At 46.8% G+C, this 15,585-nt stretch overlaps 1 protein-coding gene across 9 annotated transcripts in view; it reads left to right on the top strand.

The window, feature by feature from the left end:
- Positions 1 to 1,131: 1,131 nt before the first annotated feature.
- Positions 1,132 to 15,585, top strand: part of MYO5A (myosin VA) — a 96,373-nt gene continuing 81,919 nt past the window's right edge. For 8 of the 9 annotated variants that reach the window (XM_052672354.1, XM_052672350.1, XM_052672348.1 and 5 more), the window contains exon 1: positions 2,083 to 2,190. In XM_052672354.1, coding sequence (XP_052528314.1) covers positions 2,164 to 2,190 — 27 coding nt within the window. In that variant the 5' untranslated portion in view covers positions 2,083 to 2,163. Of the gene's footprint in view, positions 1,258 to 2,082; positions 2,191 to 15,585 lie in introns of those variants that run through there. The other variant, XM_052672353.1, reaches the window with a different exon arrangement.

Below are 15,585 nucleotides of genomic sequence, written 5' to 3'. Positions count from 1 at the left end.
CATAGCAGGCACTGAAGCCTATTTTTCACACTGACGGGTGGGAAAAAAATAATGACAAAGCTTCTACCCTCTTCAGACATAGGTGCTTTAAAACTGGGACTAGTACTTTTTGTTCTGATTTTGTCTGAAAAACAGATTTCAGTTGGCCTTAGTTTATTTTATTGGAGAATAATGTTGCTTTCAATAAAAGAGGTATGTTTGGGTAATGTATCAGCATCCCTAGGCAATAGTACAGAATAGCTGTTGACATTCCATACAAGATCTGTAGAGTTGTTTCCTCAATAGAGTTGAAGAAGAAACATCCGTGTGAGTCTTCCTTGAGAGCATTTTTAAATGTGCAGTGCTTTCTTGGAATTGAACTCTGAGGCTGAAATTAGAGCCAAGCGAGAGCTGTGGGTCCTTCTGAACATCAGTTCTCAGGTGATGGTTTTAAGCCTCTGAAAGAATTTCTGTAAGCTGTTGAAGACATCTATGTGATGTTCCAGAGCAATCTGCCTAGTAGAATTAGCAAGTTAATTGGGGCAAGATTTCTGCATGGGAATTTCAGAGAGTCATATAATCATAGAATGGCCAATGCAGAATCTGCTCCCTATGTAAGGCATGATGTGACAACAGCCAAGTAGGAAGGCTAACAGGTATGAGATGGGAACATCATTAAAATCTTACCATTAGATGCATGATGCAGGAGGTGTTTCTTGAAGTAACAATGAAGCTATCAATCTATCTACATTACAATCAGGTTGTTTCTTATCAACTCTCAGTGCTCCCAATTCCTGTCCTTAATGACAAGTGTGAAATCCAGCTTTATGCAAATTGTGTCAAATCATAGCGGATTTTGTATTCACACCTATTTTCTGCTGGTGCTTATAATTATGTTTTGCTCCTGAGCTCCAGCTGAGATGCAGTAATCACAGGCCAGGCAAACTCCTGAAATTAGTGTCTCTCATAGAATAGATGCTGTCTGAAAAAGGGCATTGAGTATCAGATGTGGAGCAGCATACATAGGTGTGCTGTAGGATACCTGTAGGATAGTCTTAGTTGCTCTGGAGCCCAAGTGGATGTGTTCGTTTGTTATGTCTGGAAGCAGACTGATAGGTTTTAGTGTGGATCTCTCTTTCGCCACAGGTGCACATGAAGAGCAGCTGTGCAGACTTCTTGGCCAAAAAGCTCATCCCTCACCTGCATGTCCATTCACAGGAGCCAGTTATTGGTTTAACTGTGAAGACTGTACAGCTGCATCTAATACAAAGAACACAGGTAGGGCTCCATGTTTTCATCTTACTTGTCCTTATTTTTCCTTCGTCTGTCTCCCCGTGTCCTCTCTTTCAAGTAACAGTGAAGTACAGCCAGACCGCAGCAGTTGTTGGGAGTGCCTGCTGAGAGTCACGACTTTGTCTTTATTCCTGCAGACACTTCTTGAGGCGTGGTTTGAAGGACCCCATCTACCCCGCAGCCAGCTGTCTCTATCTGCGTAGCGGGTCTGTCTGTCCCCTGTGACAGACTGGGCAGGTTGCTGGGGAGTCCAGATCCCGGCGGAACGCAGAGCTGCTGCTGACGCGGCCGGGCTCTGCAGGGCTGTGGCGGTCACAGGTCAAAGCACTTCTGCGCCTGGGCGCGTTCCCAAAGGCGAAGGGCGCACATGGGAGCGCTGCAGTTCTGCCATCCCAAGGACCCGAGCTGCAACGCGGGCTGAGGGAAACCCATTACGGGCTGATTAAGCGGAGGTGCTGCTCGCATTCCCTTCCGACGAGGGAGCTGCATTTTCTGGAGACGTTTATTTCTCTCAGCCCCTCAGTTCGGAGCTGCGCGCGCCGCTCTGAGCCCAGAGCTCTTCAGCGTTCTGCCTACGAGCTGGGCGGTACTGTGCCCAGCTACGAGCAGCCGGCAGCGCCGGGCTGGGACAGGCCGCCCGGCCCCCTCGGCGCAGCCGGGTCCGGGGGCGGGCAGGGCAGGGCCGGGCCGGGCGCGGCTCTCCGGGCGCTCCGCACTCCGCCGCCCGCCCGCCGGTGGGAGGCAGCGCCGCCCGCCCGCCGCGCTCCCACAATGCACAGAGCGGGGCCCCGCAGCCCGCCAGGTAGCAGCAACATGGCGCGCCGCGCCGCCGCCTGAGCATCCTCCCGCCACCGCCCGTCAGCCCGCCGCAGCGCGGCCGCGCCTTGCGCCATGGCCGCCTCCGAGCTGTACACCAAGGTAGGGCGGCGGCGGGCCGGGGGCGGCGGGGAGCGGCGAGGGGCCGGGCCGGGCCTCGCCTTAAGATGGACCCGGCGGCGCGGCCGAACCCGGGCTGAGCGCTGCGGGGGGTGGCGGCGTGCGCGTGCGGGGCCGAGCGCGGCGCCGTGCTGGCCGGCGTGCCGCCCGTCGGGGTGCGGCGCCGCGGGGTCGGGGCGGGGGCCGGCGGGGCTCCGGGGCGCTTTGCCGTGCGGAGCGGCGTTCGGTGCAGCCTCGCCCGCGGGATGACGCTGCGCCTTCGGTCGGCGTTCGGCGGCAGCTCGGCGCCCCGCGGGCTGCTCGCCCTGTGTCTGCGGCGGCCCGTGTCCCCGCGGGTCTTCGCGACGCGTCGGCACCGTGGCTCGGCCTGCGAACGGGCAGCGGCTGGGCTCGTGTCCGTCCGGGGCTTTGTTTCCATCGCTCAGCCGCACCTGGTGCGGGAAGGCTGGGAAAAGCGGCCGGCGGAACAGGAGGGAGCACGAGGTTACCTGCCCCGAACGCCATGAGAATCTCCAACAGCTCTTTCGGGAAGCTGCTGAAGTCCACGTGCGGCCCTCTGAAGGCCATCGAGGTCCGTAGCCAGCTGTACTGCACCACCAACCCATCCCCAGGGCGGGAGGTGCACGCCCTGCATCACGATGAGTGTCTGTGGGCATCTCCATTCCGTGTCTTGTGGACATTTATCTCTGTTAACTTTTTGCAAAAAGGGAAGAAAAATTCAGGTCAAAAGAGCAGTGGAGCTGCAGGGTTGTTCTCAAGCACTCAGTGGTGCTCAGCTTTATGAGGAGTAACTTTGGGAAGTTACTATTGATTTCCCTCTGTGTGGAGGTTCTTACCATGACAGTTAAAATCTCTCATGAGGAGTTAATCAGAAGTATTTGTCTTTAATGTCAAACACTGACCTTGGATTCACTGCCCTGGACAGCTGGATGGCTCTGGGGCCACACTGTGCAGGGCAGGGCACAGGCTGCAGAAGCACGTCCCTCCTTTCTGCCTTCCCCAGGCAGGGCCATGGTGCTGCTCTGTCAGGTTTGGTTCCTCCATAAGCAGTGGCAACAGAGCTCATTCCGGGTTGAGTGACACAGATGGTGGATGTAAGGTCATAGTGTGCAGAGGTAAGAAGAGCAAAAAAGTAAAATATGTTCATCTTCTGAAAGCGGTGGTGCTGGATGACCGAAGACAGCAGAATTGCTCCTGTGCTTCCCTGTCGCACGAGGCTGTGCCTGTCCTCTTTAGAGCCATATGCAGGCACAGAAAGAGTGACTTTCACATCTTTTCTATGCTGGCAGGCGCAGCCGGGATTGTCATTCAGGACAGCTCCTTAAAGTACCAGAGCTTCCAATACAGCACCACACCCAGCACGTGGCGTTGGTGGCAGGTGTGCCTTGGTGGGTGCAGGAGGAAATGCATTTGCAGCACATCACTGCTGCCTGTGTGCTGAGTGTGTGTCTTGGAGCAGCGTGCCGCCACCACCCGATCTTGCCCACTATCCACCATCCAGTGTGTGTGTGCCAGGTGTCACTGGTAGTGGCTGGGAAAATACGTTAGTAGTGGGAATTGCTGTGCAAAGGGCTTGTTGGCATCTCTTGAAGTGTTGTCTCGGGGTGTCTGTCCAGACTCAGTGACCACGTAGCCAGCCTCGCTACTCTGCGTTGCTGGTAGTTAATCTGGACGTGTGAATTCAAGTTGGATGGAGAGCTGGCAAAGCTAATTGTGAGTAATGGCCTGAGCTGTGCTGTGCTGTGCATTGCCGCTCCCAGCAGTGCTATGAATACAGGTTCTGCTGGGAGGTGTTACCATCAGTGTCTGTGCTCCATGGGCTGTGTCCCTGGCATTCTTAGTGTGTGTAGTGCCCCTGGGCTGTGTTGTCCTCCCGCTGGAATGCTTTCAATGGCAGATCAGTAGTCCTTCAAAAGTAGTTTTCAAAAGTTTTGGAACTTAGGAAATCAAGTGGAATTGTAATGTGTTCATTCTAATTCCTTTTTTTCCCTGATTTGAGCTGTTCTTGCTTTATGCTGTTTTCCTGCAGCCCACTGCTTTGCTATCTCAAGGTATTTCTGTGTCAGTTTTGTGTGGCTGGGTTCAACATATTTATTTATTTACCAACTCATTTGTTCATTCACTTTGATCCCTGCTGCAATCCTCCCTTTCCAGTATCTTTCAAGTGAGCTCACCCAGTGTTGGTGACTACAGCAATGTCACTTCTGAGCCTTCCAGCAAGCAGCACCCAGTCTCCTTGTGGACCATAGGCGTGAGTGAGCTGAGCTCAGCAGCTGACCTCCACTTCTGGTGAAGAAGTGGTTCCGTCTGAGGGTTTGTAGCATTGGGTTGACATAAGGAAGTGTTGGAGGGAACTGCATGGAACAAAAACCCACTGGTGTGGTTCCCAGCATTGCGAGAGTGCCTTTCTTGCTTACTGTGCTGTCTGCAGGCAGCTGCTTGGCTCTGAGGCCACAGCATTCCTAAAGCTTGTCTCCCTCTTCAACGAGACTCATCATTTAATCTCTACAGAATTAAAGAAAGCATTTCTGCTATTGAAGTTGCTCATTGAGCGGGTTGAATTGGTTGAAGTCACAGAATCATCCCATATCACAGGATCTGATTTTGGTGGTCTGTTCCTAATGGGATTAAAGAGATAAAAGCAAGAAGTGTCAGTAAACCCAACCGTGGGCAGTAAAGCCGCTGAGGGCAGAGTGGCACAGGGCCAGTGGCTGCAGGGTGCAGAGAAACCAGAACTCTGTGTGTACACATGGAACTCCATGCAACTCATATTTTCTGACTTGAGCTTATGTTCCTGGAGTCATGACACCCGTGTGTGTCTGGGAGCACACGACCAGGCACTCCTCATTGGGATGTTTGATTTGTGTGCTGGGCACATGGAGGTTATCTCTGGTCCAGTTCTGTGCTCCCCGGAGCGCAGCAGTGTTTACTGCCGTGGCAGTCAGGCTTCACTCTGCTGCATTTGTACAGTGGGACCAGGGCCAAGGAGCAGCATGAGGACAGGCTGCTGCTGGTCAGTCATGCTGGTGATGAACTCAAGCAGTGCTATCTTGTGCTCTTCTCTGCTGGAACAGGGAAGAACTTCGTATTTTCCCTGAGAAATAGGTGGTTCTTGCTGCAGAAAATACAGTCTGGGTCAGAGCCAACCCACATTTCTTGGGAGTTTCCTTCATGTCTGCAACTTTCACTGTTTCCTCTTCGGATGGTCTCTTAAGTCATTGCCATAGACTGTAGTCTCACTCATGGTACACCACAGCTGTATATTTTTATCTCAGAGGGTGATGCTCCTTAGAATTTCAGTTTAAATCAGGTTTAAATCTGTACCAAAACTTTCAAGTAAGTGGGAATGCATCCGAAGGCACCCAAGCTGTGCTGAACTCAGGGTTCTTTGTACAGAGTTTTTTCCTCCCACTGGCTTCAATCTGAGCTGCAGGATGGAGTCTGATGGGGTTGCTAAGGGCTCGTTTACCAATGCTAGCAGGAAGGCTTCCAGGGACTTTATGGGCAGAGCCCAGTGCCAGGGCCGACCTTTGTGTTTGCCTTTGCTTGGGACTGCATCATTTCCTCCATGTTCTCAGAATGCTTTGGCTTTGCTTAACCCAGGCCTTGCTTAACTCTGATCCTCCACAAAGCTTTATCTTTACTGGTGTGAGTAATCCTATTGCTTAATTTTACGCTTTGAAGTCAAGCCTGTGCATCTGCAAGGCTTTGACCTTCTATTTCCTCTTATTGCCGAGAAATAATTTTGCCATCATTTGCCTGCCCAGAATAATTGGTGCAGGAAAACAAAGAGAAGCATATGATGAGGATGCTTGCCTGTCAAGTTCCTGGTGCTAAACACAATGCAATGTTGCACTAAGTTGTGACCTGCCTACTTAAAGCCCAGTTTTCACATCTAATGGGAAGCACATATTTTCAGGGAGAGCTTCCACATTCTAGGCTCCTCACCATCTTGGGGAGATAAGGGGGCTGCCCATCTCCTCAACATTGCCCTCTTGCTGCAGGCAGCAACCTGACACGCAGTGCTGAGTGAGGTGGGTCATCTGAGCTCCCCAGTGCTGCACATCTATTTTCCTTACTGGCATGGATTTGATTTCTTTGTCCCATTAGTGTGGGACAGTAGCATGTGCTGTCAGAGACATTCTTTGAGTAGCGGTGGCATGGAGCTACTCCAGGCTGGGGTAAAGCTTCTTAAAGTGTTAGGTGGAAAAGGAGATAAAAAGAAGATGAGCAGATATCAGTGAGAGGTCACCGCAGTGATGGTAGGTCTGAGGGAAACAGTATCAGGACTGAGCTGGAGGACAAGCAGTCAAGATCATTCAGGTATGGTTGTCCGTAAAGCTCTCAGGTTAATTCACTTCAAATAAAACCTGCCACCAGTAATTAACAGGATAATTGGCTTGCTGAGTTCACTTAGCTCTGAGGAGACAACGGAGATGGCTGAGAGCAGACTCTTCCAGGCTGCTTATGCTTTAGTGTGATGAGAGTCTTGTTTTTAAAATTAAAGATAATGGCTAAAGCAGCACTGCTTTGAAGAGCTCTCATTCTTTCTTTATAGTAAGTAGTTACACAGGAGGAACATAGGACTTGACTTGCCATGTTTCGTAAGACTGCTGTGTGGTTAGATGCAAACTGCGTGCTTCTAGCCTACTTCTAAATATAGAAGAAGAGATGCTTATTTGAGGCATTAGCATCTCCATATGGACTTTTGTAAATGGCTGAAAAATCATGAAGTCTCACTGCAGTTATTTGCAGTGCCTTTGAATTCTTTCATTTGATCATCACAAGCTGAGAGAATTTTGCAATTGCTCACTGACTGATGGGAGGACACTCTTTGTAGAGCTGGAGAGAGAAACTAAAATATTATGGGTCAGCCTAACAATGAGGGAATTCATTGCCCCAGCATGGCGTGTCACACGTTACCCTGCAGACTGCATGGGTTATTCATACATATCCTTAAAGCAGATGACCTCAGCTGTTTTGCTCAGGGAACCAGTGAGATTCTCAAGTTGCCTTATGAGTTACTGTGCAGCAGGACAAGAGAGACTGAAATATTTTCCATGGAGGTTAAGCCTATTTTGCTTGGAAAAGAAACAGCAATTGCCTTGGAAAGTGCTGAAAATCTGTGTCACAAGAGATACAAGATGGAAATAGATGGTCTAGAATATATGTATGTTAAAGTAAGTAGAATATGTTTTTTATTTTATTGGTTTTAACAGAGGTGAAGATGACAGTCTAATCATATAAGAGCTTATTAATAAGAGTTTAAAGTAAGTGGAGTTTTGGTTTGTTGTCTGGAGATACGCAGGGAAGACTATTTGCAAACGTTTCAGACAATGATTTCATTTGTTTAGGATATTCTCCTTTAGAGGAATAAGAGAAGTACTGGCAGAAGTTGTTCAGATTTGATGTCAGAGTGCATCTCTTTGTGCTAACAGTCATGAAATGGAAATACAAGGGCAGCATAAATGATGTACAAACAGTCAGCTATCAGTGCTTGCAGAGAAAAGTAATGGAACATGCCTTTTTCTAAGGCTAAGTATGGTGCAGAAATCTAAGCTGTGGCGTAGAAGGGCTTTGATTCCTCTCCTCTCACCATCACAGCCACATCTTATGGAGTTTCCCGTGCTGACTGAGGCAGGCAGTGGTGCTGACTGTTCCGGGACGTACGGCTGCGGCTGCCCAGGAGCTTCCTCCAGGCTCCTGTGCAGGCAGAAACGCCGTGGTTCCCCTCTGAGCACCTCTCAGCCCCACTGTGCCTGTTGGCCCCAGTTCTGCTTTCAGCTTCCCCAGCCCTGGTAGAGGACATCTGGCAGATGTCACCCTGCCCGCCGGCTCTGTGCTGAAGCATGTCGGGTTGCTCGCACCATTTCTAGTTCCTCGTATGAAGACTTGCTATTAATTACCCATGGAAATATGGTGAGACTAAATGTGGCTCCGTTAATGGGCTCGCTGACATCAGGTTGTGTTACGGTGTTGCAGCGAGGCATTGGTGGTGTAGACTGGGCTGTAATGGCCGAATTCTGCTCTGGGTTAGCTGAGTAAAACTGGTTTTCCGTGAGTAAAGTGGGCCAAGGCAGTGAAAGCTGTGTTTTAATATAATTGCATCTCAAGCTGGAGCTTCTGTACAGTCTAACAAAAAAAAAAAACCCAAAAAACGGTTGCATGCTAACTGAATGCAGTGGTTTGCAGTCATTCATTTTTTGTTTTTAGAATGCCCAGCAGGTATTTTACGTTTCATGTGACTTCTCTCATGTGAAACCAGAAGGACCGATCCCAACCTTATTAAAAAATGCTCAGAAAACTACAGCCTTGCCTACTGTCAGCATTTGTACCAAATGCCTTTCCTTCCCTTTTTGCTGCATGTCTCACAGGTAAGTCAGCAGTTGTCTGCGTTCTGGATGCCTTTCAGATGAAAATGTTCACCTGTCTGTGCCGCTGTGTACCAGGTGATAAGCTATGGCCGTGCTGCTCCTCTCTCAATAACTCCTTGTCTCAAACTCCAGTGCCACAGCACAGCTCAGTGCATCTGCCTGATCAATGCAAGCATTATTTCTCCTTCCTGTCTGGGCGAGTACTAGTTACACCAAATAATCTCATCGCAGAGATGCAGATGGCTCTCTGCTGAAGCACTGACACAGACAAAAGACAACGCTTCCTCTCTCAGTGCCGATGAACCTAAAATGGGCATCCAGCTGCAGTCAGCACTGGGAGCTCCAGCTTCCCGAGGCACAGCTTGGGTTGTGTGGTACACTGCATGAAATGGTGTGGTTCTCCTGCCTGCTGTAGGTGAGCCTTCCAAGAGCTTTGGGGAAAATCACTGAAGAAAGCTGCTGTAAGATAGTAGAGGAAATGAAACAAATGTTATATAAAAATCAGCATGTAAAAATTCGTAAGAGACATGATGGTCTTCCATGGTCTGGAGACAAGTGTGACATCATGCAACCTTTTCCTAATATTCCTTCTTCAATACAACGTGTTTCATTAGCTTAATATTCAGCTTTTCATTTGCCCTTAATTTTTTTGTGGCCGCTATTCTGTAACTCTTGTAACGTGTTTTTCAGGTTGGATGTTCTAGGAGGTATTTTAGGGCAGACTTGTAATTAACTTCTTTTTGAAATTGCCAGCATGTAATTCCGTGTTGGCCTTCGTTTTGATGGCAGAGGTTGAGGTGCAATGCACTGCATACCTCTCAATGTGGGACTGAACCAAAAGCTCAGTTTTACCAGTGTCAAAACTCAGCAGTTTGCTGTTGCGTAGTTGGAGATAAGTGTCCCACTTCTAATCCATGTTTTTGATGAGATTATTGTGCTTATTCAGAAAGTTGGTTATGTGTTTATTTGTGCCTCAAGCTATGACCTACACGTTTGTGCTTCACTGGGAGCAGTGTGGCCGTGCTGGGTTTCCAGTGTCTGCATGGGCACTGCAGTTAGCTTTGTGTAACTGATAACACAACCTTAATTAAACATCAGGAACATCATGTGGTCAGACTCAAAATATACCGAAGCAGGACTGCGTGTGACTTCCCTGGGCTGTGTGGTGGTGTTCAGCTGTGTGTGCTGCTGGCATCACAACTGAATAATGCACAGACCAAGGCTTCAGAAGCAGCAGCTGGCTGCAGATGGCAGCTGCTGGAGGATGGGCAGCCAGGTGTGGAAGGAGAGCTGGGGAATAAAGCAAAGGCTGGTAAACGCTGCTACTGCATGCGGCACTTCAGAGGGTTTTTTGAATGGGCAACAGTTTGATAGCTAATATGTTGTGTGATATAGTAATGACTAATTATAAACCAAATCTGTCTGTCCCTATGACATTAAAGAGAAGGTCAAGAACAATCAATATGGAATTAGAAAGTAAAGCTTTTAAAGATGAAGAAAAGAGATAGATTCACTATTTTTCTATAGATTTGGTAGTGCAAGGTTTTCTGGTTTGATATCACTCCCAGTGTGTGGATTTCCAGGGGGATCATTTTATCTGGACTTTATCTGGAAGGTTGCTATGATTTTAATATCTAAATTAAAAAAAAAAAAAATAATTTTTTTTTGGTGACCAGAATTGCCCGTAGTCACATTCTTATATTGCCTGGGTTTGGGATTTAGCTTTTTTCTGACATCACTTCAAAGTAAGGCAAAGTTTCATGTAAACTGATGTAAGTTGAATTCATGTAAGTGGATAGACATTTCCCCAATGGCTAACCAACAGTTTTAAATTGTACTGCAGTGGTTTTTCATAGGATATTCATAGTTAAGACCCATTCTGGTTGTACCTTGGACCAAAGACACGCTTGACAAAGTAGGAGTTGTTACAAGTGACCAAGTCCTAAATACAAAGCATACTTTAAATAAATATTAAAAAAAAAGACCTTTGGTAGAGGCAGTTTCCCCGAATGTAAGGAAGGGCGCAGTGTCTCGCATCCATCAGGCCCTGTCCCTGCCATAAGGAAAGCAGAGCTCAGCACTGCCCTCCGCTCCCTGTGAGGAGCTGCAGCCTGCTCAACCTGCTCTGGGCTGAGCAAAGCCAGGGACTCAGCCACTGCTCACACAGCACGCCCTGAGACCCTTCTCCATGTTCGCAGCCCTCTGGTTGCTGGAGCTGTGGCAGAAGGGCAGTGACTCCCTGCTGTGGTACGGCTGCTAGCTCGGGGCAGTTGTTTAGCGGAGAGGGAGATGCAGGCATAACGTGTTCACCTATGCATACAATTACATATTCATGCGTCAGCTTTTATTTCCACCTGGAGCAACCTTCAGAAGAGCCTGCCGTGCTGATTAGTTCTGCAGTGACACAGCCAAGCTGCCACCTTTGGTTTATATGCCCCAACTGTTAGGTTGTTCTTTCTAAAATTCGTCTCTGCAGTGACTGTGGTAGTTGAACACGAGGAAACCTCTGGCATTTATCAGTTCGTGGCTGTGCTGCTCTGTTCATTGGAGTTCACTCTTTGTTTGCACTTGTTCTTGAGGAGGAGAACTGCTGTTCTGCTGCAGTCTCTTTTTACATACAGGTCTGTCTCTGCATTTGACCTTTACCAGCGTGGAGGTAACTCAGAGGCCTGGTTTGATGACTGAAACTTTTGGTGGCGTTACTTGATGTTGTTGGTGACTCGTTTTCTACTTGTTTATCTCAGGATGAGTTTGTAAGTCACTCCCTGGGTGCATTAATAGTCACAGCGCAGCTGCCTGCGGGCCCCAGGGCTCCCATCTGCCATGCTGGTCCCAGGGGCACCGCGTTGTCCCAGGGCTCTGTGGTACATTGTTTTTCTGTCCCTTTCCTAGTTCTGCTTATGTAACCATTAGGATGATGTCAACCTATGGAGTTCAGTGAAAGCTATACGTAAGAGCATCTCAAGATATCAGTGTAATTTGTTCTATAGGAAGAAGTCTCAGGCTATTTAAACTCAAAGACGCATCTTCTTTCGGCATTCTGAAATTGGCCTTAAAATGCGTTACAGCGCTGTCAGCAGAAGGAGCTGCTGGTCAGAATGATTCCTTCAGACACTGGAGTTTACCAGTGTCGCAGTCCTTGCTTATACAGAAGGGCTGACTATGCAGAGCATTACAAACAAACTGTTTGACAAGGCACCGGTGAGACCTGACCTTCTATTTCATTTAATTTACTGATCTCATAAGGATAGAGCAGTAAAGTCCAATAAAAACTAAGAACTCTTTTCCTTATTTCCTATCATAACCATGCGAGAGTAGTGAGGTCTGGGAGGAAAGTGATGATTTCCTCGCCATAAGGAACAAAGAACTGTTAGAATGCAGGACTGCTTATTCTCCCTGCAGACCTGGGATGAGATCTGCAGAAGTTTCAAGCAAAAGTATTTAGCTGAATTCTCTTTCTCTGAGCCTTAAAAAATATGCAAAATATGTTTTAGATGCAAAAGAAAATTGATTGCATATTAATCAAGATATCTGCAGAGTTCACAGTTCTAAGAAACAGATATTAATAACAACTGAAAGTTTGGGGAACCTTGGGGAGATAAATTTCTCTTCCTGAGTTAGAGATTTATGTGGTAGCCTTTTAGTCTTCCTATTAGAAAAACAGCTTATGTGAAATTATTTGTCAGATAAAGCATTAATACAAATGGTCACAGATGTTCTCCCCACTATATATCATATTAATGTCTTTTAAAACTAATACATAATAAATATTAGGTCTTAAACTGTATGAGAGGTGTAGAAATGGCTGTTGCTGAGCAACAAGACAGAAAATACTCTCCATGCCAGAAGAATGCTGCTACTGCTAAGCAAATCAATAATTTTTGTTGTGATTCTCTTGGAAAGTTAATTATGCCATTTCCCTCAGGTCATAATAAGGATTTAGAGAAGTTGCTCAGAAATTTTGCATCCTGCTTGTCATGGCAGCGAAGTCTTTGGCTGCTTTCTGATCCTTCCTGGTTACCTGCCGTTTCTCTAAAAGGACAAAGTCTTGTCTTTCTTTTCATACTGCAGCCAGCAGCAACACTCTGTTACTAGAAATGCAGTGCTTCCTCAGGACTGTGTCTGTATGGGAGTACCTCAAAAAATCATACTGGTCTCAGCACTGGGGGAGCTGGGACCTGCTGCTGCTTCCTGTGTTACCGATCGGGATCTCTGCATGGGATCTAGGCTGGTCAAGTTAAGACTTGTGTTTAAGCCTGTTACTCACCTAGACATGCATCTGCTTGTGTTATTAGTACAAAAGGGAAAGTTTTTCTCAGTGGTTTTAGGTTCAGAATTGCCACCCGTGGTGTTGGCATTGTGAGATCATTGTAAGGCAGAATACAGGCTGAAAGCTAATTATTCCAGTCGCATCAATTGATGTTTTCAGAGCAATCCTACCCACAGCTCAGGAAATCCTATCCTAATAAGTAAGCATTTTGCATAGGTAAGCTCAGCTGTTTCACCCAGCCTTTCACAGCTTTTGGACTGCCTTGTAGCTGTGCCTTGCTAACAGGCGCTTTTCCTTTTCCAGCCTTAATGATGCAGGCTGTTCTCTCCAGGTGACCATGCTCAGAGTTAGCAGCAGGCTCATGCTGCATGAGTTTGGTCCAGTTTGGGCTGTTGCTATTCCATCAGCTTCCTCAGCTCGTGCTGCAAGTATCTCTTCAATCCAGACATTAACAAACTGCTTTGTTCCTACCCAAAAATAAGGTCATTCTTGAAGGAGAGACAGGTGATGTCTGTCTTAAGTTCTTCATGACTAGCACCTGAAAAGCTGTGGGTTTTAAGGCTGTCTGTAAATGAAAAACTCTGTCATCTTTGCTAAAGTGAAAGCCATAGGAGCTCAAGGGAGGTCATAAGGGTAGGTCTTAGGTGCTAGGGACACCTTTGTTGGGTTGAAATTTCTTGTTTCTTTTTGTTAGGTTATAGATCACCTTGTGAAGTCTCTCAGGGCATCTCAGAAGTGCTGCTGTGCTGGACAAATAGCTGCATCTCCTGCTGTAATTGTGGTTATGCAGTGGAAGTGGAAAACCGACTGCTGAAGCCAGTGCTGGGCCGCTTGCATTTCTAATTCTGTTCTGTCAGCAATGTCAGTTTGTGCTTCAAGAGGTTAATATCTCAGAAGAGAAGCTTTCTGAGTCATATGGTCTCATTTGATAGATAATTGTTATAGTCTGCTGATTTCTTCATGTGATCTAAGATGAAATCATGAGGTATTACAGAACGCTGCAATTTTCTATTATACTTTCTTATTATATGAAATTCTGATAATCCAGTGAAATTTCTGAGCCGCCAGTGAGAAATGAATACGTTGCCCTGTTGTTTCTTCAGGGCCATCCTACCAGTAACTATCAGTGACACTGAGCCCCGTGTACTGCCTCACAGCACTTGTCCTTCCAGCACAGAGCATGGTGCTTTTGTTCGTCCCTGGGACTGTGTAGCTAATGGTGTTTGACGTCACTGCTGAGGCTGGAAGAGTCTAGGCAAGAAATGTAATTTTGACTTAACTCTGTTTATATGTGTTCTTTCTGAACTCACAGCTATCTCATCAATGTGCCTTCTATTCATTCTGACAATTTCTGAAGCTAGTTTAGAGTAAGCAACAGCCGTCATGTCATTCTAAAATGTCATTCACTTACTTTCCTTGAGTCAGTCTAACTGTTATCTCCCTATCAACGTTTTCATCCTGGTTCATTGAGCACAATTTCAGTAAAGTTAATCTGATTCTTGCTGTCATTTTTACTGCAATTTCAGTGTTATTTTTGGCTAGAAATTCCTACCCCTTTTTAGAAGATTGATTTGAAATTCATTGTCTCTAGAAGTTTGTCGTGTTTTAGTCTTATTTTAATGTAGGCATAAGCTTGCTTTTGTGTATTAGTCAATAAGGATGAATATTAGGCATACCAGAGCAAGGTACCCAGGTGCAGACCCAAGACCTAGATTACCTTGGTCCTCTTTCCACCTGTGTGAGTTCTTTGCTTTCTGCTTAGGCTTTGGAGCACACAAAAGACTTTATGGCAGTGGAATTTTACCATCAACTGATTATGCAAAAGATAGAATGAAGATCTGATTTGGCAAACCATTCTGCTAAGTTCGTGAGGTGAGAAAGCTGGGAAATGATTCACTGCTTCTGATTAGTACTATCTCTCTCTTTACTCCTACTTGCTCCTTCTACCAGGTGTTTCTTTGGCAGCAATTTAAGGTTAGGCAGTGATGCTACAGCTTAGTGCTCTTAGGATGACTTTAATATCTGTGAGGTTATGTCATGTGGAAGATTCGGCTGTCTCTAGTAACCCAGTTTCTATGGTGATCTGTTTTCTGCTTTCTCCTTCCTTTCTGCAGACAGTAGGAAATGTACAGTTTCAACTGAATAAATTAGAGGTGCCTATTTCGTTCTGGCATAGATCACATAATTAGAAACTGCTGTGCAGCATTTGCTGCCTGAAGTTAACTTGGTATCTTACAAGACTGCTGCCTTTCTAAACTGGAAAACAGTGCATGACCAGCGTACTGGCCCTTCTGTCCTGACCGTCTTTATAGCTTACCTCTTTTGTCTTACCTTTTCTTTGTTCCTGGTGGAAAACCACATTGTAGATGAGAAACTACTGCTTTAGCTGAGGAAGTAAAAAGTTGTAACGGTTGGGCCAAGTGCAGTCCATACACGTTTTGTCTTCAGCTGTGACTGATTGGGTGATGTCTTTGTGTTAAACTGACAGATTTCTCCAGGCTCTGGGGAATAGTTGTTGCTATTCATGTGGTTTCTATGGACTCAGTAGTGGCTACAGCGTATGCTTAGGGTGAGGGGGAAATCCATCCCAACTCAGTAACACTGCAACAGATACCAGCACTGAAGTGACAGCAATGATGGTGTCTTGGAAAGGAGCGAACACGCTGGATTTTGCTAGAGGAAATGCATTGGACTCAGCGGCTGACACCCAGCAGTTTAATGAACTGAAATGAG

The sequence above is a fragment of the Tympanuchus pallidicinctus genome, unplaced genomic scaffold (assembly GCF_026119805.1).
Source record: "Tympanuchus pallidicinctus isolate F22 unplaced genomic scaffold, pur_lepc_1.0 scaffold12, whole genome shotgun sequence".
Lineage (NCBI taxonomy): Eukaryota > Metazoa > Chordata > Aves > Galliformes > Phasianidae > Tympanuchus > Tympanuchus pallidicinctus.
Note: the sequence above shows the minus strand (reverse complement) of the source record. Positions and strands in the feature narration are given on the sequence as shown.